General features: G+C 38.5%; 1 protein-coding gene across 2 annotated transcripts in view; it reads right to left on the bottom strand.

The window, feature by feature from the left end:
* Positions 1-23,445, bottom strand: part of EXOC4 (exocyst complex component 4) — an 843,793-nt gene that overhangs the window by 244,238 nt on the left and 576,110 nt on the right. For both annotated transcript variants that reach the window (XM_061198739.1, XM_061198740.1), the window contains one exon: positions 9,824-10,043. In XM_061198739.1, the coding sequence (XP_061054722.1) occupies positions 9,824-10,043 (220 nt within the window). The remainder of the gene's footprint in view (positions 1-9,823; positions 10,044-23,445) is intronic.

The raw sequence follows: 23,445 nt of genomic DNA, 5'->3' as shown, positions 1-23,445 counted from the left end.
AAGCCCCCGTCAGCAGATCTGTCAGAAGTCATTACCTTCTCTCCTGCTTATCCACCAAGGAGTGGACCGAGGCAAGATCAAAACAGACAGCAGCCAATCAAACGTCTCAAAATACTTACCCCAAATAAGCCCTGTTACATAGAACAGTCTAGGTGACAACCAAGATGGCCATCGGTGCCTGCCTTTACTTAGAAAGTAAATTCAGAATCCTCCTTTAAAACCCAAGGCTTATCCCTATATTGATGTCATTCTGAAACAGCCCGGTGCTCAGACAAGTTTCTTAGTACCAAGCAAAGCTGGTAAACAAGTGTCACTAACTGTAATTACTTTCTCGTTCAGCAGTCCCTCATGACTCCTCTATCCATGTGGATAAGCCCTTCCAGCCTGTTGGTTTTAAACTGACCTCATAACCCAGATATAATAAATGAATTCTTGAAAAGTTGCATCTAAATTAAAATCTGTCCCAAACACATTATGAGAATTGATGGATTGCTGAAGAAAACATCTGGAATTTTAACGGACTTCAAAAAATAAAGACTTCAGATAATCAATGATTCTTATACAATATATGGGGTTGGCTACAGATGATTTTCTGCAGGCAAAAGAAAAATAATTTCGTTTCGAGCCCCTCTGGGCTTTCTCCAAAAGCTTAGCTGGCTATACTGTATAGAAGTTAGTTGAAATATATATGTTTTCACACACACACACTTTTTCTCCCCTCCTCTCCTTGATTTGCAAAAGGCTGCTGATAGAAGTCTAGTTAACCAGGGACTTTCTAAGAAAACCAGCCAACCAGACAAGGTCCTATTTCTTCTCCAGCCGGAGATAAGACTATAAAGGTATTTGTAAAATTCAAGTTGATCATATTACGTGCTTATTCTGCCTGTAAATAAAAATCATCTCTCATTTGCTCACTTCACAGCCTGTTTCATCACAGTTATGAGGGCAAGTTCCCTGGTAGCATCATGTCAGTAAAGGCAGTACTTACAGATTAATCACAGGCATGAGTTGGTCAATTGCCTGTTCCACGACACCATTTAAAGGAAACGTCAGAATGGGTACTTGTAGAAATTGAACACTCTTAACAAAGCAACTACTTTCCCACTTAATTTATTTCCCTTTATGTTCAGATTTCCTAAGTAAGATATTAAAAACCATGGTAAAGTGCTTAGGGAATGATTGGGAATTCATTTCTGGGATGGCTGAAAAAGAATTCAAATTACCAGGTTTGGTTATGCTATGAAACCAATTCAGAAAAGTGTTAACTGTAGAATCCGGACGGTGAGAGTGCGGGTGGTTTTTTTCAGTCTCTTTAGATGTTTCAAATATTCTCACGATAAACTGTGGGAAAAAAATTGCCAGATTCTTATGTCGGTTGTCTAATCATGTATGAAACAAACTACTGGTAAAAACTAGTGAAGCCTTTCATTTAATAGGAAATATTTTTCATTTCTGTAGGTGTAAGCATCATTCCCTTTAATGCTAATGGATTTTCTGAATGATCATGTGGGTGTGTGGACCAATAATAATAACAATTATGAGACAACAACTCAATATGTAGAGCAGTTCAGAAAGCCCTGCTGAATACATGATCTCATTGTACTCCTCACCTTAATCTTATGAGGTTGTTTGAGCTAGCATCATTCTCATTCTATATGAGGGACGTGAAGCTCAGGGAAGATAAGTGGCTTGGGCTTGTCTAAGGTCACTGGACTGACAAGGAGACCAGATCCCCATTTTATATGCTTTTCCCACCATGCCATGATGAAATTTACATTTCCTGAATGACTATGAAGAATCACAACAAAAATTCTACAAAAAATAAAAAGTATTAAACTAGTAATACAATTAATCATACAAAAATAACACAACTTGATAAGACAATCTGAAGACACAGATGAATGTTATGAGATTCCCAAAGTCCCCGTTAGTACTGACAGATTTAATTTGCTCAGCTGTCTCAGAAGTGGACAGGTGAGTGTTGAAAGCCACAGTGACAATCTGAACAACCAAAGACAAGAACAAAGGCATCTTCTACTGCATCTTCCTGGATAAAACCTGAAGCAGCCACTGGTTGGTTGGTTACTTGAGACCTTCACGTGTCATGAAGAACCCAAACAATATTGCTGGTGAATATTTTATTTTACTTTTATTTTACCTTTATTAAGTAAAATTCAAAGAAAATCAAACCCCCACACTGTGTTAGTATTTCTTTCGGTTTAGATAGACACTGAAGAATCAGATTAGACCCCAAGGCATCTTGGTTCTAAGACTTATTTTAGCACGGTGAGACCATTAGCACCAACTCTCAGAGCTTACAGGGGAGAGAAAAAAAAAAATCAATTGATCAGCTCTCTTTTCCATTTAATGATTTTCATGATGACTTCCTACAGACCTTAAGTGGGACTAATCTATTTAGGCTAATAAAAGCTAAATCTATTCTGCACCATGGAGTACAGTGGCAACAACTGGCCGCAATGCAAATACCACTGAAATCCAACATTCTTCATATTAACATAATTTGATATGATGAAACCATATGCTATTGCCGCTGGCCACACTTCCCTGGGAAACCAGCAAGAGGTTACCGGCAGTACCGTGGCTTACCTGGGGAAATAACAGGCTTGGGCATCAGTGTAATTATCTCTGGCACATCACTACACTGCAAGCAGCTGTGTCGACCAACTTTCAGTAAAGGCTTAACCAGAGCTCCAGGGATCACTCAACCCACCAAAAACTTTCATTTGGAACCTTCCTGACACCTAGAGTTTAGACCACCTTGTCCCTATTGCCTTAACAGCAATACTTCTACACTGCTTCCTGCCAGAGGGTTTTCAAGGAAAATATAGCAAGTTGAATATGTTGCATTCTATATAATTTGCTTCCAATTATTAGCTGTAGTGGGATGAATAGTGTCCTCCCAACATTCCACACACAATCTCAGAATGTGACCTTACTTGGAAATAGGGTCTTTGTAGATATAATTAAGGTTAGGGTTGAGGTGAGATCATGCTGGATTAAGGTGAGCCCTAAATCCAATGAGAGTGCCCTTATAAGAGCCAGAAAAGGAAAAATGGAGAACATGGGAGAAGCCCATGTTAGGATGGAGGCAGAGATCGAAGTTATGCTTCCAGAAGTCAAGAAGTACCAGGACCACCAGAAGACGCAAGAAGCAAGGAAGGGTCTTCCTCTAGAGCCTTTGGGGGGAATGTGGCTCCTGGCCTCCATAACTATGAGAACATCAATTTCTGTTTTTTTTAAGCCACCTAGTTTGTGGTAATGTGTTATGTTTGCCCTAGGAAACGAACATAGTAGCTTTAATGGTCATAAATACTGCATGCTGCTTCCGCTGCTAACAAATGATCAGTGGGCAAATCCAGGAAAAAAAGAGAAAGGAAGTGAAACAGTACCATCTCGTGCTGTCACTCTAGGGTAGTGGAAACAGACGTTATAGATGGGTGCTAGAGCACAAAGAACAGGAGTGAGTAAAAAGCAAGTTAGTGATAAGAGGAGATGCAGGCTGAAATCTACAAAGAGATGGCAGGGGTGGAGAGGCACAGTCAGTACAAATCAGAAGTCTATGAAGGTGAGAGTTAAGGAGCAGGCAGGTAGCCGGTAACAGAGCAGTCAATGCTGAAGTCCAGGTATCTGTGACACGGGAAAGGAAGGTGATATGTTTTACCACCATTACTCCACCTACACCTTAGAAATGATGCCTATGTTCCTAGGGCACAGATTTTATCATTCTTGCTTTGTAGAGGAGGAAACAGGTACGGAGAGGTTAGCAATTTGGTCCTGACCACAAAATTATCCATTGAAATGTCTGGGGTTTCAATCTATTTGTATCTGATTCTAAGACTTATAGATCAAGCTTGATTCAAAGTATTAAACAGAGCCCTCTGTTACAAACCTAACTGCATTAAAGAATGTCTCAATTATAATTTTTTTCTACTTCCTCTCAGGGCAATAATTGATTCTATGGAGTAGAAGGATCCAGGCCAGCGGCACTAATTCTGGCTGCATATGTTGGGATCATCTGGGCAGCTTATAACACCTGGATGCCCAGGCCCCACCCCTGACCAACTGAACCAAGTCTCTGGGATGGGATCTAGGTGTGTTCAGAAAGCTCCTGGCTGATTCCAATGGGTACTGTTGTTGAGAACCACACCCCTCCAGGTAGGCGGGGAAAGCCCGGGAGGATGAGGAAGAGATGAGTGTGGGGTTTGCAGGCCGCCTCTAACCATCTGACTTCTCAGATGCGCTCTGACACATACTGGGGCAATGAGGAAAATGAAAATATGCTTTAAGTGTTTCAAGATTGCCTAAAATTTTTGACTTGCACAGCTTATGTTTTTTTTTCTTTCCTCCAATGATGGGGGAACATAAGCCAAAGCATTAGGAAAGCTGTCTCTGTCTCACGTTGCCCTACATGAGCCAGAAAACGTAGTCTCATCCTGTGTCTAGAAAGAACTTTGCAAAATTCAGCAACGTGCTAGACTAGGAAGCAGCTTCTGCTGCTGCGGCAAATATTGTTTTGACAATTTCTGTGCCTGCATGAAACGAAGCTGAATAGCTTTTTGAAGTTAACTACTGTTGTTTGTCTCAAGGCTAAGAGTCCACAGCGTTAGAGCCCCATTTCCTAACCTCCAGCTGGAAACGCTGGTATCAAGACGATGCTTCTAAAAGTTCTGTCTCTATTAAAATCAACTAGAGGGCTGGTAAGACCAGAGATTCCTGCGCCCCACCCCGGAGGGGAGTGAGGCTCGGGAGTCCGCACTTCTCACAAGCTCAGGTGCCAGTTCACGGATCACACTTCGTGTTGCACTGGTACAAGGCAGTGCTTCTCAAAATCTAATGTACGTACAAATCACCCGGGGAGGCCGTACATATGCAGATTCGGACTCCGAGGTCTGATGCTCCTGTCCACAGACCACTAAGGAACAAGGATACCGGGTATTCCATTGGGAGGTAGGGGAAAACACTTCACTTGTATTTTTTGTTCATACAGATAGATGTCCATTCAGCTGTGTGATAGGTAAGGGATTAAAAAACTTAAGCATTAGTCCCCCCTCCCCTTTTTTGGGTGGAGACACTGAAGAAGAATAAATTCCATCCCCCAAACGGTGATAAAATAGGGAACTGAGGGAATTTTTCCTCACGTCTGATAAATGAACAGTTGGTAGACGCCTGTTACATATAAGGCATGAGGGAGTGTCCACTTCAAATAATCCATTGTTTCCATAGCTCCATGTCCGGAATGCCAGAAGATCTGACTCAAGAGAAATGAGGAATTTCTCTTAATGGATTTCTTTAATTTGAATCAGTATACTTTGTCTTGCAATGGATGGAGGCCATTTTGCAGAAAAAGTGATGGTAATAGAGGACTCGCAGATGGTGAGAGCATGAAGTAGAGTCCATCCTGCTTCCACCTGAGAGCATCAGAGGCATAAGAACTGTGACATTTTAATTTAAAGACTGTCATGAATCTTAAACCCAAGACCATGAATCTTACACCATGGGGGCAAAACACGCACACACATGCCCTTGTACTAAGGAAGTCATCATTCATTCATTCATTTTCATTCACTCAGCCATTTATTCAACATTGCTTTCTCTATAGCAGGCATGGTTGCAGGAGCTGGGGATTTAGGAGGGAACCATCTGTAACGAATATCCGAGCTATTCCATCTGTTGGAAAGTGGTTTAGACACTGAGGCAAGAAAGATGGTTGGTTTTACACTTTTACTCCTGCGAGGCAATATACGGATTTAGAGCAGTACATCTCTGACTATGGTGAGAGTCTGGTTCTAAACTCTCCCCCCATCCCCCCAGTCTGTCGCAGATGGATACTTTTATAAAATAAATTAAAATGAATTACTAGAAAAAAGAAATTTTTAAAAACCCGGTGATAAAAACACAAGTCCCAATTTTTTACTGTTAGGTTCAACAGACAATGTCAAATTGCTAAAAAAAAAAAAAAAGTGTCTAAATGCTTACTCTCAAACTCTGCCCATCTCATAGCAGGCTAGTAACAGATAGGTTAGAGCACGGGATCCAGGGTTAGGTCGCCTGGGTTTGAATTACAGTTCTAGCGTTGCTAGCTAGGTGACTATGGATGGGCAAGTTATTTAATTTCATTGTTTCTCAGTTTCCTCCTTATAATAAGAATGCCACCTTCACAAAGTTGCTGTCAATGCATATAAAACATTTACAAGTCAATACATATAAAGCACTCAATAGTGTCTGGCTCACAGTAGATGTATTAAAGTGTCAGTTGTCACCATTACTACTACTTACTATTATGAATGCTATCATTACCACCATTAGACTTCCACTGTTACTACTAGTACCATGCTGCTCTATCACTTTGGGCATCTGCACAGTTGTTTCACCTATAAAATGGTGCTTGTAATTTCTTCCTATTTCCTTCCTTCCTTCCTTCCCTCCTATGAATTCTGTGCCTAGAAAGTAAAACTACCAATGCAAAACTACGTTATCGCCCAAGTAAATGCCCCCTTATAACCGACTGTCTATCCTGACCAATGCCATTTCAAAGAGGAAAGGACAAAGTGTCCTGGGGTTTTCTGCGTCTGCACATCATCGAATAGATGGAAGCAGCACTGAGACAGCTGTCTGTCCGCTCTCTCTGGAGAATCCAGTTGGGCTGATGCTTCATGACACTGGGTGCTGCCTCCGGGGAAAGAAACGATCCTTTCTACTCTGTGACCAAAACAACAGTCTAGCAGAGGGAATGACTTTGAAGGACATGTAATTGGATACTTAACCCGCCTGCATTTTTCACACATACATATATTTCTTCAAGCTCCCTTCTTAACAATCATTTTGTATTCTCAGCTAAAGTTGTTGAGAATAATTTCTCCATTATTTTTCTTTAGTTACGTATAATTAGCTGAGAATAAAAATATCAAGGTGACACTGAAACACATTTAAGAAACACTGAAATTTGAGCATGGGAAATTATGTTTGAAAACAATTTACAATCATTATAAAGCAAGAGACTTTCTCAAGATGGGAAAGGAAAATAACCACCTCCTCACTTGCTTTTTTAACCTCATAACTGAGAATATTAAACAAATTTACTGATATGGTCTAACTAATTTGCATTCTCATAAAATTTTTATGAAGAAAGAGAGGACAACAAAATAACCAAATAAGAAAGCAGGTGTTTGGGCTCTGTAAACATATTTGGAGGTTGATAACTTGCATGGCCTTAGTTTTAAGATTTATTCACTTACGTATAACTATCATATCTTGACAAGGTCAAAGAGAGAAGAGGTAAAGTTGGAGTTCTTACATAGCCTCAGAACGGAGTAACTGACTTAAAGAACAAGAGGCGTAGTAACAGGTACATATGGCTGGTGACGAGGTCAGGAGAGACTTGACAAGCACATCGGTAGGCTGCCCAGAGATGCCATTTAGCCAGCAGTGTGTGGCCCTGACATGGCCCAGACTGTAGTCAACTAGTGGAGTTTTAATCTGTCTTTGTTACTCAAGTTGAAAATCATCATGTTTAATGAGCCAGCACCTTTAGTTCCCAGATTCACTCTGTAGGGCATTATTTCTTTTAAATTTAGTACACTAAGCATATTAAAGTTGCTCCATACAGCATACAGCATGACACTTGAGGGATATACATACTGAGAGGTTTTCTGATGGAGAGGATGTTAATGATACTGTCAGACATAATAAATGTAAACAAGTTTTTGTCACTCTCTCTTTCTCATTTCCCACTCTGACTCTGCAGTTAAGACTCTCAAAATTTACTCACTGTGTCCATCCACCCATCCATCCATCCACCCACCCACCCACCGACACACATAAACATCCATTCAACAAACTATCGAGTGTCTTCCTACTGGCTGATACTGTACTATACTTTTGGAACTTAATTTCTAGTGGGAAAAGATAGGAAATCAACAAGCTAGAAAATAAATGATTATAGTTGTGCTAAGAAGGAAAAAAATTAAAATGTTAAAGTAGTGACTAACTGGGGAGATCCATTCATGATCCTAACAAAAAACAGAATTCCATTCAGATGACTAACTGAAGAAATATTAATGAAGAGATGGCTGACAGAGGTACGGGCAGCACTGAAAGAAGCAACAAGGGATGCTGAGGCACCCAGAGACCAGTAACAGCAGAAAGCTATCATCAGGGGCCAAGGAGGAGAGATGGTATTACCAGCGTCCAGTGAGAGCTGAAGCCGTACAGGAAGTGTCGCCTGGCAGCACCTCTGGTTGCAGAGGGAGGCACCCAAAGCCAAAACTATGATCCAAAGTGGAGAGGAAGGAGATAAGAACCCAACCTCTTTCTCCTTTTACCCTCCAATCTCCTGCTAGTGCTTCCTATTGGCAGAACCTGATCACGAGTCACTTGGCAAGGGAGTTTTGGTGATACAGTTCATAGAGTTTGGCTTCAGTGTTGAGAATAGATAGATTGGGAGCAGGAGCTGGGGGTTGGGGGGGGATGGAGAATAACCAAGGAAGGGGACCTACTTAGGTAGGATAGTTAGGAAAAGCTTCCCTGTGGAGGTGACATTTGAACTGGCACCAAGAGAAGATGCCGGCCATGCAAACAGCCAGTGGAAGAGTAATCCAGCAGAGGGATGGGGTGAGTGAGCACATGCCTTTGCTATTCTCCCTTCTCTGCATCCCATACTCAGTAGAGATCCTCACTAGATCCACACATCTAACATAAACTCAGGCAATGCAAATGAACACTTTCCTGGGTGTGATGCTATTGTTCAAGTTCTGGTAGAAGTGAATGCCTCTATTCTATTTTCTCAATACCATAGAAGAACTTGCTTATAAAAAAAGAATGCTCATAACGAGGACATTTCCCTATGAAAGGGCCAGCATTTCTATTAATTCTAATGTACAAAGAAGGAAGAACCAAGGAAGATATATATAAAAGCAGGTAAAGGCAGGCAACTGAAGCAACTATACATATATATATATATATATCACTTATAGAACTTCTCTTTGAAGATCTCAAGTCTTCTACATTTTGAGATATCCTCATAACATGCAACTTACATAAAACTATGTTATTGTACCCATCATTCTCTTAAATGAAGAAACACTATAAAGATTCAATTACAATGTAATAATAATTAACATATAGCCAGAATTGAAATTCATAGTAATTTTCTTTTAGTCTTATATTTACCTCTAAGTCACTGGCTTAAAGCATATAAAACAAACACCTCAAGTCTATTAATCCATACATCTGACAAATTATCTTATTTCTGTTGTCCAGAAACCATTTCTTTATACAATGAAAGTAAAATTTTCATATTAAGATGATCATCACTTAAATTAATAAATGATCTGACTTTTAAAAGCCAGTTTTTTGGGTGGGTTCAAATTCACTGTGAGCTAGCCAAGTTATATACGGTAAGTCAGCCCTCAAATGGTACAGAGGGTTTACTGTTGGTAACTGAGGTTAGGCAGAATAACTTCCTTCCTATAAATCCTTCTACTCCAGGATGCATTCACCATTGGAAAGAGAGTTCTTTTCAAGGACAAATTCCAGGCCAATAATGAGGAGTTGCCTGCATGTTAATGAGACTCACCATCTCCCATATTCAAAGCTAACCACTTTTTTCTTAAAGATCTTCAGGAATTTCCATTATCTCCACACTAGTCCTTAATTTCCCTGGTGCCTGTTTATTTCCTCTTGTTTCGTCCCTGATGAATATGGAAACAGATGGTAACTCTTCTCCTTCTTTTTTCAATTTGTGACTCTTGCCAAGTCAATGAAAACTGCAGATAAAAATAGGAAGTTCAAAGGATGTGATTACCTGTAGGAGAGGCCGCTGCACCCCCAGCACTTTCATGGTGTCTGCGTTAGCTAGGATCTTCAGGGGGTCAGATGTTTTCGTGACTCCTTCAATCTCCTTGTTGATCTCAGCCAAGACCTGACTGAGGAAGATGTTTTTGATGTACACGGTGAGAAACTCTCGAAGAGGACACTGTTTGGCTGGGCCAAGTCCCAGGGCGTGCTCTACCTCCTGAATGAATCTGGAAGACAAACAGAGCACAGCTACCGTTAAATGTATCAGAAGGATGGCTACAGAAATATGACCAAACACACATGGGTATCTCTGGCTTTTGCTGCTTCCATGGAGAGACGTGGGGAAATTACCAGAATTCTAAACGAGAGCAGGTCACTCTATTATCCATCTACATATGAGTTTTTTTCTAACACAAGTTATTTCACTTATTCAATAGAAATAGGATGAAACAGAAACAAAAATTCCACACTAGGGGGAAAAAAAGGAGAGACAAAAATATTTTTTATTAACTCAAGAAGGAAATAAGAATATAAGAAGCAAAAGAAAGCATGATAAACAAAAACACAAATTATGATGCAAAGCAAAAAGTACACCCCAAATACTGCATATTTCTTATTAGGATCTTTATACGTGTAGATAGAACTTTTAAAAAGAGAGAAAAAGAAAGGATAGTATTTATTTATTTATTTTTTTAAACATCTTCATTGAAGTATAATTGCTTTACAATGGTGTGTTAGTTTCTGCTTTATAACAAAGTGAATCAGTTATACATATACATATGTTCCCATATCTCTTCCCTCTTGCATCTCCCTCCCTCCCACCCTCCCCATCCCCCCCCCAGGTGGTCACAAAGCACCGAGCTGATCTCCCTGTGCTATGCGGCTGCTTCCCACTAGCTATCTATTTTACATTTGGTAGTGTATATATGTCCATGACACTCTCTCACCCTGTCACATCTCACCCCTCCCCCTCCCCATATCCTCAAGTCCATTCTCTAGTAGGTCTGTGTCTTTATTCCCGTCTTGCCACTAGGTTCTTCATGACCTTTTTTTTTTTTTTTTCCTTAGATTCCATATATATGTGTTAGCATACTGTATTTCTTTTTCTCTTTCTGACTTACTTCACTCTGTATGACAGACTCTAACTCCATCCACCTCATTACAAATACCTCCATTTCATTTCTTTTTATGGCTGAGTAATATTCCATTGTATATATGTGCCACATCTTCTTTATCCATTCATCCGATGATGGACACCTAGGTTGCTTCCGTGTCCTGACTATTGTAAACAGAGCTGCAATGAATATTTTGGTACATGACTCTTTCTGAATTATGGTTTTCTCAGGGTATATGCCCAGTAGTGGGATTGCTGGGTCGTATGATAGTTCTATTTGTAGTTTTTTAAGGAACCTCCATACTGTTCTCCATAGTGGCTGTATCAATTTACATTCCCACCAACAGTGCAAGAGTGTTCCCTTTTCTCCACACCCTCTCCAGCATTTATTGTTTCTAGATTTTTTGATGATGGCCATTCTGACCAGTGTGAGATGATACCTCATTGTAGTTTTGATTTGCATTTCTCTAATGATTAATGATTAGTATTTAAATTTATGATGCTGTTGGGAGGTTATGAAAGGAAACAGGATGGGAGGTGGGGGCAAAGGAGAACTTGAACCTTATTTGTAATGATCAATTTCCTTTATTAAAAACACTTAAAGCATATATAGCAGAATGTTAACTGTCAAAACTCGGAGATGAGTACGCAGATAGTTGTTATGTTATTCTTTGTACTTTTCTACACTGGCAGCTCCTGCTTTCATGGTTCTGATATGCACAAATGGAAGTTACTAAAGTTTAGTGAATAACACCCGTACAACAAGATTTGAATTCCAGTTACCACAGTATGCTAACTGTGAGTAATGGCATGGAGTACAAACTCTAGGGCTTCAATCTAGAAATCTCTATGTAAATAATTAATGTTTATCATAATCAATGATCAAACATGTCACATCTTTCAAAGTCAATCAGTGACTGGTCACTGCACATCCGTTACGCAGTTCATGGACAGACAGCAAAGGGTGTAGCTGTGTTGTCTCCTTGTCTCTCAGTGATAAACCCATGTGACAGTTTATAAAAATGGATAACTGAAAAAAGGAATTGGCCCAAACACCTAAAAGTACAGGGAAAAAAAAAAAAAAACTGAAAGTAACACTGGGAGCGAAATTTGAATTGAATGCAAATGGATTTACAGAAGAAATAACTGACCCTGGGAACATCGACACTGGCCCCATTTGAGAGGTATCTGCAGCCAGAGTAAAGGTGAACTTACTGACCTTAAAAGAGAAAATGGCTGTGATAAAAGAGATGAAGACATCCCAGAGGAAGGGATGTCAGCAAAAAAATGTTACCTTAAAGGAACCCTTGGAGATGTTTCACGACATTGAAAAGCAAAGAATAAAATGCTGGCAGCTGATCTAAACTGAGAAGGAAGTATGACATTTCCCCAACGCACAGAAAAGACGCTCACTGTGTATCGTAAAGTACCCAAAAAGAAGAAGGTGGCGAGCACTGTTGAAATTACTCTTGGTAAGATTTACAAAGAAAACACTTTAATTCTCAGTGTTTCTAATGTTACAGTGTATGAATACATATTAGTTTTATTTTTCATTTCTGTATATATTTGTAACTGACAGTAGAGAATTTTTAATGTTTTCACAAAAAATTTTAAAGTCATGAAACAATTGTGATTTTCCCCATTGATTAATATTGCTTTGCATGGTGAGTTTTACAGTTCCACAATGCTTTGCAAGGTGAGTTTTACAGTTCCACAATGCTTTGCAAAGTAAGAGTGGCCTTGTACTTTAAATTTTTCTCAAAAGTGTAGAAGCAAAATAAAATGAAACAGAATCACATGAAATAAAGACAAAAAAATGAATGACTAACTGGGAATATATATGTGCAACTTATGTCACAGATGACAGGTAGTAAAAAAAACCAAAGAACATAGTAGAAAAATGATCAAAAGACATGAAATGACAATTTACAGTAAGTGACCATTAAACACACCAAAAATTTTAACTTCATTCATAATGAGAAAAATGAAAAGTAAACTATACTGAGATACCATTTTTTTGGTAATTAATGTATTTTTATTTTTTATTTATTTATTTATTTTTAACATCTTTATTGGAGTATAATTGCTTTACAATGGTATGTTAGTTTCTGCTTTATAACAAAGTAAATCAGCTATACATATACATATATCCCCATATCTCTTCCCTCTTGTGTCTCCCTCCCTCCCACCCTCCCTATCCCACCCCTCTAGGTGGTTACAAAGCACCGAGCTGATCTCCCTGTGCTATGCGGCTGCTTCCCACTAGCTATCTATTTTACATTTGGTAGTGTATATATGTCCATGCCACTCTCTCACTTCGTCCCAGCTTACCCTTCCCCCTCCCCGTGTCCTCAAGTCTATTCTCTACGTCTGCGTCTTTATTCCTGTCCTGCCCCTAGGTTCTTCAGAACCAATTTTTCTTTTTTTAGATTCCATATATACGTGTTAGCATACGGTATTTGTTTTTCTCTTTCTGCCTTACTTCCCTCTGTATGACAGACTCTAGGTCCATCCACCTCACTACAAATAATTCAATTTCATTTCTTTTTATGGCTGAGTAATATTCCATTGTGAGATACCATTTTTTATAAGCATGCATCAGCCAGATTCCAAAAGTTTGAAAACACACTTTTGGTTTAAGTGTGGACAAAGAGCCATTCTCATATATTGCTGATGGGAGTGAAAAATGTTACAACCCTTCTGAAGGGCAAATTGGCACTGTCATCCAAAAATACAAATGCATTTCCTTTGACCCAGAAATCCCACTTCTGGGAAATTCTTCCAACAGCTGTTATCTAAATATGGATGAGATGATCTATGTACAGGGTACAGAGATCAGTGTAGCACTGCCTTTATGGCAAAAGACTGGAAACAATGCAAAAAATCCACCAAAGAGAGATCAGTTAAATAAACTATGGTGAATCTACACATTTTGCAATACTGGGCAGCAGCCCCAACTCTCAAATGTGGAAGCTTTTGATGCACCAACATGAAAAGATCTCTAGGATATATATTGTTAAGTGAGAAAAGCAAGGTATTTAGCAGTGTTCATATTTACTATACTGACCTGCATATAAGAATTATATAACCTCATTTATTTAATTTGTTATAAAGACATCCTGGAGGGATTCACAAAAAAACTGGTAAGAGTGAGTACCTACAGGAAGCAGGGATGGTGGTGGGGCCTGGCAGAGGACTGGGAATATACTTTTCAATTTTAACTTTTTATAATCATTTGATTGTTTTAAAAACTGTGAATATATTAGCTACTCAAATAAAATTAAATTAGATAATGTAAAAACTACCAACATTTATCAAAGACTATATTTCATAAACTGCTTTCCAATTAGACCACATTTAAAGTTTGGTGTATAAATGTTCCTTAAGTTTAGCCGTTTAACCTAATGAAGAGTTTCCTTTACTTAATAAATAAATACATCATGGTTATTCTTCCATATCACCAGTGAAACATTCTATTAACCTCTGCGGCATGTGGGGGGGGGGGGTGGGGGGAAGGAAGGAGAACACAGGGGATTATTACAGTCACCCAGGAAAGTGGAAATTGAGAAGCCATGACAAACAGCAATGAGGTTTCTTAATTGATGTAATCAACATGGAAAGGGAAATAAAAGCCTGACCCAAAACAAGATATAATAAGTCTTTAAGAAGAGAATGAGTAGAAGAAGCCACGAAAAAAAATGAAGAAATAAAGAGTACATAGTTAACCATGGCTATAATTTTAAGATCTCCAAATACCACGTCGTGCTATGTTGACTCCTGATCTCATCTGACCCTCAGAGAAACCATCCACCCAGGGGCATCTTGGTCCCCTTGGGCTGACTCTGAAAGACAACCACTGTTATTAATTTAATAACAAGTAAATATACCAATCATCAGAAACCCTATTTATTCTTTTCAATGGGACTTAGAAGAAGAGTTTTCTGAGCAGAAGTGCTTCTTGCATTTCCAAAATCTTTACCAGTTATTAGGAGGAGATTTTTACTAGTTAACCTGCTCCTAAACAAAGTGACAGAGGCTCTAAATTATCCACTGTTTCTTTTTTTCTAGTCCCTTATTTCTTTGGTGCCCCTAAAACATGAAACTGCTCTGAGCAGCACGGATGGAGGCGTTCCCATTACTTTCAGCTGAATGATCTCTTTCGAATACAAATCATTTATTCCCTAAAGCACATACATCAGTCTAAAATGACACATTCAGGTTGATGGTGTCATCTCTAACTCGAGGGGACCCATTCAACATGTTTCCAAATCTGCTTTGGGAGCTGTGAGGGTCCTCACTGTTCAGAAGGCATAAAACATGCGGAAGAGAATGAAAGAGAAAAATTAGGGCTGTCTCACCAGCCTCTTCTTTACTCTGGAAAAAATGAGAAGCGATCACATTAAATGGCAAAATGCCCTTTCTTGGGCAGGAAGGACACAGAATAAGAACTTTCCTAGGCATCCAGGAGGCGAACCACACTCACAGTCACTGCAGAGAGGAAAGGTTTAGGGAAGTGGAGTGGCCAAGGGCAAGACATGTAAAGTAGGTATTCCTGGGTCTGGATCTTGAATGTATAGTCTTGGGCAGGTTACTTAGCCTCTCTTCATCTTATTTGTGTATTCTGTAAAAATGGATATAACATGCAGGATTTGTTTTGATGATTAAATAAGGAAATAAAAGTTAAGCGCTCAGCACAGAGGTTGACATAAAGTTAACTGCTAATTAAGTGGTGGCTGCTGCTATTTGTATAATTACTATCAGTACATAAATCCTGATGCGGCTGGAGACTAGAGCAAAGTGTGACGTATTTTGTGATTTTTTTCACTTGCTCCTTTACTTTCCCGTGCAATTATCCGTAATTGGCAATATGGGCCATTAGATTATTACTTTGACTATTTCAGCAACACATGGATATAGGAATGACCAAAACCCCACGTGGCCAGGGGTCAAGTGTAAATTTCTCACTGATGTATCCTCAGTGCCTAATACTAGTCTATGGCTGGTACACAGTAGATTCTCAGGAAATAACTGGTGAATGAAGTGTTGAATAAAATTAATAGCTCCTTTAATTTCAACCCATAGTTCCTAAAACTAGGGCGTGACCTCTCCGATAAATAATGCCCTTCTCCCAAGGATTTGGACTGGAGGTCCAAATAAAAGATTCATAGAAAAAGAAAGAAAGAAAATTATCCCATATCTCCACCACAGATGCCTTGGACTGAAAGAGTATTCTGTAGTCCTTGCCCACCTTCTCACATTGTTTTTTGCTTTATGCAATATGGTTGTTCACAGTACTTCATATTTGCCCTTTCACAGAGGATAATACTCATAATTGTAAGATTCATTCCATCAATACATTATTAACCCAAACATCTATTAGGAAACATTAATGCTGCTTCCTGGTTTTATTACAGATAATCCTACAGTGCACATCTTCATTTTGCTTCTGTTGAATTATTTCTACAAGTTAAAATACTGGGAGTAGCTCCTCATCATTTTTCACGGGCTAGTCTATATTTTATTTCCCCTGGATTCCCAAAGTATGCTGCATGGATCCATTCACCTATTAAGGACCGTAAAAGTAATCTGTTGAATGGGATACAGGAGAGTCAGTCACGGGTATAGAGGAGAGTCATCAAAAAGCCCTGTCTTTCCAACAGTGTTCTTAATCAGCTTTATGGAAGTAAGAAAATATTGAATTTTGAACAGTGGAAAGAATCTCATTAGGAAAGAAAACACTTCAAAGTTAAGATGGAACACAGATGGAACCCTGTCAAAAGGGTATTATCTAATCTTATGAAGCGCTTTCACACTAGGGATTTCCTATCCTTGTAAATGATGAGAAGGCAAACACAAAGCGCAGGTACATCTGTGTATATGGAAAGAGAGAGAATGAGAATCAAAGAGGGGGATCTACATAATGCTATAGGAGGAGTATCTAATTACAGGATTTTGAAGAAACTTATTCAGATCAGGCTCCCAAACCTCAAGCTGTAGAGTAGGATAAACCAAAAAACACATAAAGAGTGTAGGCAACGTATTTTTACTGCCTTTGAAACTCTACAGCATGGATCTTATTTCCTAAATTCTAACGTTGCCATTTGTAAATATTTCACCAAAGATTTTATTTTCAGATTATCATCAACCAGTGGGCCTCCAAAAATCTGTACATATGCAGTACCTATATTTTAAATTTACTCTTCCTTACAGCAAGTATGTGTCCTTTGGAATGCATACATGAACACACAGTACCCACACCTGACCCAGTATTTTCAAAATTTTTATACTGATTTGATTTCTATCCAGGAAAATTATACTAATTAAAATTTCATTCAAGCTTCCCAAGCCCATTCCTTAACCCAGACTCCTCATCACAAATTCCATCTTATTGTAAAGCTCCATTTCTTCCATTTCATCTCAGCCAACAATTATGGCTGCCACCAGCTGGAAGTATTCTTGAACACAGAGGACCTGTACTGTATTTTAGAAGTTGCAATGAAAGCAATATTCAGTTGAATGAAAATACTTGCTCACAGTGTATAAGTATTCCTTATATTCACAGCCTAGCAGTTTAAAAAATTCTACGGCCAACATTATCAGTAATGGGACAAACTGACATCATGTGCCATATGACATGATGCAGAGAAGAATACAGCACCACTTCTCTGATATTCTTGCCAAAAATGCATAACCTGAATCCAATCAGGGAGAAATAAAGTCTTTCCATAGAACCAAAATACAAGATCAAAGGTACAAATTTCAGAAAACTCAAATTCAGAATTCTGGCTTTTGGAGTACAAGGAATTCATTCATGGCTCTCCCACAAACAATGTCACTGTTTTTTGGTAATTCTTTTTTTTTTTTTTTTTCCTTCAGTGATATCTATTATACTAAGGCTTTATTTATTTATTTATTTTTAATAGATCTTTATTGGAGCGTAATTGCTTCACAATACCATGTTAGTTTCTGTTGTACAACAAAGCGCATCAGCCATATGCATACACATGTCCCCATATCCTCTCCCTCTTGAGCCTCCCTTCCATCCTCCCTATCCCATCCCTCTAGGTCATCACAAAGCAAAGAGCCGATCTCCCTGTGCTATGCTGCCGCTTCACACCAGCCAACTATTTTACATTCGGTAGTGTATATATGTCGATGCTACTCTCACTTCGCCCCAGCTTTGTCCTCCCACCCCATGTCCTCAAGTCCATTCTCTATCTCTACCTCTTTATTCCTGCCCTGTAACTAGGTTCACCAGTACCATTTGTTTTTTTTTTAGATTCCATATATATGCATTAGCATACGGTATTTGTTTTTCTCTTTCTGACTTACTTCACTCTGTATGACAGACTCTAGGTCCATCCACCTCACTACAAATAACTCAATTTCATTTCTTTTCATGGCTGAGTAATATTCTATTGTATATTTGTGCCATATCTTCTTTATCCATTCATCTGTCCATGAACATTTAGGTTGGTTCCATGTCCTGGCTATTGTAAATAGTGCTGCAATGAACACTGTGGTACATGTCTCTTTTTGAATTATGGTTTTCTCAGGGTATATGCCCAGTAGTGGGATTGCTGGGTCATATGGTAGTTCTAGTTTTAGTTTTTTAAGGAACCTCCATACTGTTCTCCATAGTGGTTGTATTAATTTACATTCCCACCAACAGTGCAGGAGGGTTCCCTTTTCACCACACCCTTCCCAGCATTTATTGTTTCTAGATTTTTTGATAATGGCCATTCTGACCGGCATGAGGTGATACCTCAATGTAGTTTTCATTTGCATTTCTCTAATAATTAGTGATGTTGAGCATCTTTTCATGTGCCTCTTGGCCATCTGTACGTCTTCCTTGGTGAAATGTCTATTTAGGTCTTCTGCCCATTTTTTAACTGGATTGTTTGTTTTTTTGATATTGAGCTGCATGAGTTGTTTATATATTTTGGACATTAATCCTTTGTCTGTTGTTTCATTTGCAAATATTTTCTCCCATTCTGAGGGTTCTCTTTTTGTCTTGTTTATGGTTTCCTTTGCTGGGCCAAAGCTTTTAAGTTTAATTAAGTCCCATTTGTTTATTTTTGTTTTTATTTCCGTTACTCTAGGAGGTGGGTCAAAAAAGATCTTGCTGTGGATTATGCCAAAGAGTGTTTTTCCTATGTTTTCCTCTAAGAGTTTTATAGTGTCTGGTCTTACATTTAAGTCTTTAATCCATTTTGAGTTTATTTTTGTGTATGGTGTTAGGGAGTGTTCTAATTTCATTCTTTTACATGTAGCTGTCCAGTTTTCCCAACACCACTTATTGAAGAGGCTGTCTTTTCTCCATTGTATGTTCTTGTCTCCTCTGTCATAAATTAGGTGACCAAGTGTGCATGGGTTTATCTCTGGGCTTTCTATCCTGTTCCATTGATCTATATTTCTGTATTTGTGCCAGTACCACACTGTCTTGATTACTACAGCTTTGTGGTATAGTTTGAAGTTGGGGAGCCTGATTCCTCCAGCTCTGTTTTTCTTTCTCAGGATTGCTTCGGCTATTCGGGATCTTTTGTGTTTCCATATGAATTGTAAAATTTTTTGTTCTAATTCTGTGAAGAGTGCCATTGGTAGTTTGATAGGGATTGCACTGAATCTGTAGATTGCTTTGGGTAGTATAGTCATTTTCACAATATTGATTCTTCCAATCCAAGAACATGGTATATTTCTCCATCTGTTTATGTCATCTTTGATTTCTTTCACCAGTGTTTTACTGTTTTCTGAGTACAAGTCTTTTGCCTCCTTAGGCAGGTTTATTCCTAGGTATTTTATTCTTTTTGTTGCAGTGGTAAATGGGAGTGTTTCCTTAATTTCTCTTTCTGAATTCTGTTTTTGATGTATACTTTTGTATATAATGTATATCATTATATAAAATATTTTAAACATAAAATATTTTAATTCTTTTCACTTCGATTATTCCTGATTTTGTCATATCACCACACACATGTTTTGGTAGTTTGGGCTGAATCATATACACAAAATATTTACCTGATAGGCCTGGGATTTTTCTCCTGATCCCATGTATTAGAACCAGTAAATATGTGTGATTTATCCCTCTGACCTCCTACATTCTGCAGAATCTTGCAATATATCATTTCCACTAAAGTAACTTCTAATCCAGTCTTGCCTCTCTGCAGAGATGTACCATGCTTACCTCCACCGAGAAGCTCTGAATCTCTTCTACTGTATAATGGCTTTAAAGACATTTTTAAAATCTCCTCCCTTTCATTTAGTTCAAGGTTTCTATGTGAAAAGTTATGAGACATTTACGGGCCTGTAGAAGCTCTGCTTAAGTTGTCAAGCATATTCAAAAGTAAGTCCCCATGTCACCAGTCTCATGGTCAAGTTTAATATATGTACATTTAATAATGTCTCAGGACACAGATATTTATAAATATCTACATTAAAAACTTAATTAGCAATAAACAGTGATGCACTATTTATGACAGAGACATGAATAAATAATTTTGTGCTTTAAAAACCAGAATTCTGAATTTGAATTTTCTGAAACTGATTTTGTGTTTTGGTTTTATGGAAACATTGCAAACAACAGCACTAACCACCACCCTATAGCCTGAATGACACATTAGTTATGAGGAGACAAAAAATGCACATTTTCCCTCAAATCCAATAAACAAATAATCATCAGAGTCAGAAGGAGAATGAAACACTGACTGCCAAATGCAGAACTTTTCTGGAGAAATATGGGCCCATGTGAAAAGATGCCAAGCAGCACTAATAAGAGTCCTATGTGCTCTTCCTGCACATCACTCTAAGGGAAATAGTGGGCTTTTATGAGAACACAGAACTCTCAAAATCCCTACCATGCTTAACTATGAAAAAAATCAATCTACAGCCTAGAGTAAAATCCATTCTCAGACACAAGTCCATCCTTGCACAAAGAACTACGTCCAGTTAGCTGTACTCAGGTAAATGGGCCTTTGGAATCAAACTCAAGTGAGACCAGGCAAAGGCTGGACACAACTCAGTGCAAAAAGCAGCTGCCCAGCAAGTATGGCTCCTTTACAACATATTTCTTACTTAGTCAATTACTCTCGGATATGACATTTAAGGCACAGAGAAAACTGAAAATAACTTGGGCCAAGAAGGAAAGAAGCCTCAGAGGAATTGATTGGAGATATATTCAACTGACTCAGATTATCTGACTCGAAAAAGATCATTTAGAAATGATTTACAAGGGACTCATTCAGAAACAGCAGCAACAGGCATATTTAAGACCATAGATCAGTGGAACATGAAAACCGAAGAAAAATCCATAAAGGTTAATGCACTTTGGAGCACATTTGCCTCGTAATTCATGGGAGTAAGTCATCGGCACATCAGGAAGAGTCTCCCCCAACAGTCTGTAATTGTTCATGCTGAGTGTAACTACTTTCTGTGACTTTTGTATCTGAAGATTTTCTGGGTAGAAGTGCAAAATAAGCTCATCATCGCAGAGCCCAATCACGGCCTCAGTCCATACCCCTAGGAGACAATTTGCTGAACTAATGAAATAAAAAGGGATTTGGGTGCTCTATTTGTAACGAGTGAAATTCATGCTTAGGACTAGAGAAAAGAGGTAAAAATCATTAAGTAAAGGGAGAAAAGAATATTATCTACAAAATTTGAGCTCTGCACGCTTGTAAACAAATTTAACTTTAAAAAATCTTACCATGAGTATATTGCAAGTGATTTGTGACTACATTTAAGTGTTCCCTCCAGACTGAAAAGCACTTTAGGTAGAATGAAGTAAGCCTCTTTATAATGACAGCTGTTTATATTTTTTAAGCATATAATTTGGAAATTGAAATAACCCAAATGCTAACTCTTAATATTAAGCAATCTTTTTTTTAAACAAAAAAAATCATGTAAATAAGGACTACTGATATAAAACTCAGATAAAATGATAATCCTGCTTCTTCCAATAGGCCTGGAATTCTGTTTTTATGCTTTTCATTTATCTTATTTACAGTAAAATAACCTTTCCTTTGTATTTTTTAATGGAAGATAAGGCTGTCAGGAAAATTTTCAAGAAAAAAATCTCAACTTATTACAAAATGTCTATCATATCACCTGGAAACTTATGTGTAACATATTAAATATACTTTATTTCAGGTGGTTCATATCAGTCTGGCAAATTTCCTCCCTGCTGCTACATGAGTAGAAGCAGTATTAATAACTGATTACATCTATTGAGTTCTCACCATGTCCTAACTGAAGAGCTTTATATGGATTATTTTAGGTAGTTCTTGCAATAATTCCCTGAAGTTTGCCCTATTATAATAATATCTGTATCTTACATATGATCCATGCAGGACTTCACTCTATCCATCGTACTTTTCTAACATTACTGTCTCCCGGATGTTTGCCCCTGGGGTTAGAACTCTTGAGGAGGGCTGGTGAGGGGAACACAATCAATAGAATCCACGCAGAGAACCCTACTAGCGTGTGTGCTGATGTAGTGGAACCTTGTGTGGATTGAGAGGACCATAATATTGCTAAATACAAATATTTGAATATACCAAATTATTTCTTTTGAAATATAAAAAATCTGATCTCCAGTCCTAACTTCTTTCCCCAAGCTCCTAACCTGCGTTTTTAATCACCTGTTAGATACTATCTCTGGGTATCCTCTTGTTAACTCAAACAATGTCCAAAATGGAACTTCAGAGCCGCCCTCCCATTATTTCAATCCTCTCTTTCTGTGTACTCTATTTTTGCACCATCCCCATTCAGTTACCCAGTCTTCTTGCTACTCATGCAAGACGCTTCCAGGCTTAGAGACGTTTATCTTTATATTATCTCTTGATTCACTTCTTCCAGGCTTAGAGACGTTTATCTTTATATTATCTCTTGATTCACTTCTTTATTCGTTCACTTATTTAAGCAATATCTATGGAGTGTCTACCTTATGCCATGTACTGTTATAGGGGATAAAGCATCCACAGTGAAAGCATCCTGCCCAGGGGCTGTTGTGCCCATAGCACATGATATGAATGGTACCACCTCAAAGAGTTCCATGCCAGAGCCTGAGAAAACATCCCTGTATCTCCGTTTGTAACACCTGGCACCATACTTTAGCCTTTCATTAAATTAGATGATGTAGATGAATGGATGGAATTTGATATAAGGTAATTTATTTCCCAGGCCTCCCTAAAACAATCTCCTAACTGATTTTTCCATCTTTCATCCCTTCTTCCTTCAATGTGTCTAACATACAGCTACTATATTAATTTCACTAAAGCACAGATTATATAACTACTTGCACTTTCACGAACATGCCCTGCTTTCTTACCTCCAGGTCTCTGCCCATGGTAGTCCATTTGCCTATACCTCTTTTCTCCAAATGTCATTTGCTCTACAGCCACTAGCTCAGATGTTACTTTCTCCAGGACGACCTGTCCCTCGAGTCTAGGTTGAATGCCTTTCACTTTGACCCCCATAGCACCCTAGGTCCACAGAATATTCCTGTTGAGGTGTCTGTA

This window comes from Eubalaena glacialis, chromosome 8 (assembly GCF_028564815.1).
Source record: "Eubalaena glacialis isolate mEubGla1 chromosome 8, mEubGla1.1.hap2.+ XY, whole genome shotgun sequence".
NCBI classification, from domain to species: Eukaryota; Metazoa; Chordata; class Mammalia; order Artiodactyla; family Balaenidae; genus Eubalaena; species Eubalaena glacialis.
The sequence above is the reverse complement of the archived record's forward strand: the minus strand, read 5'-3'. Positions and strand labels throughout refer to the sequence as shown.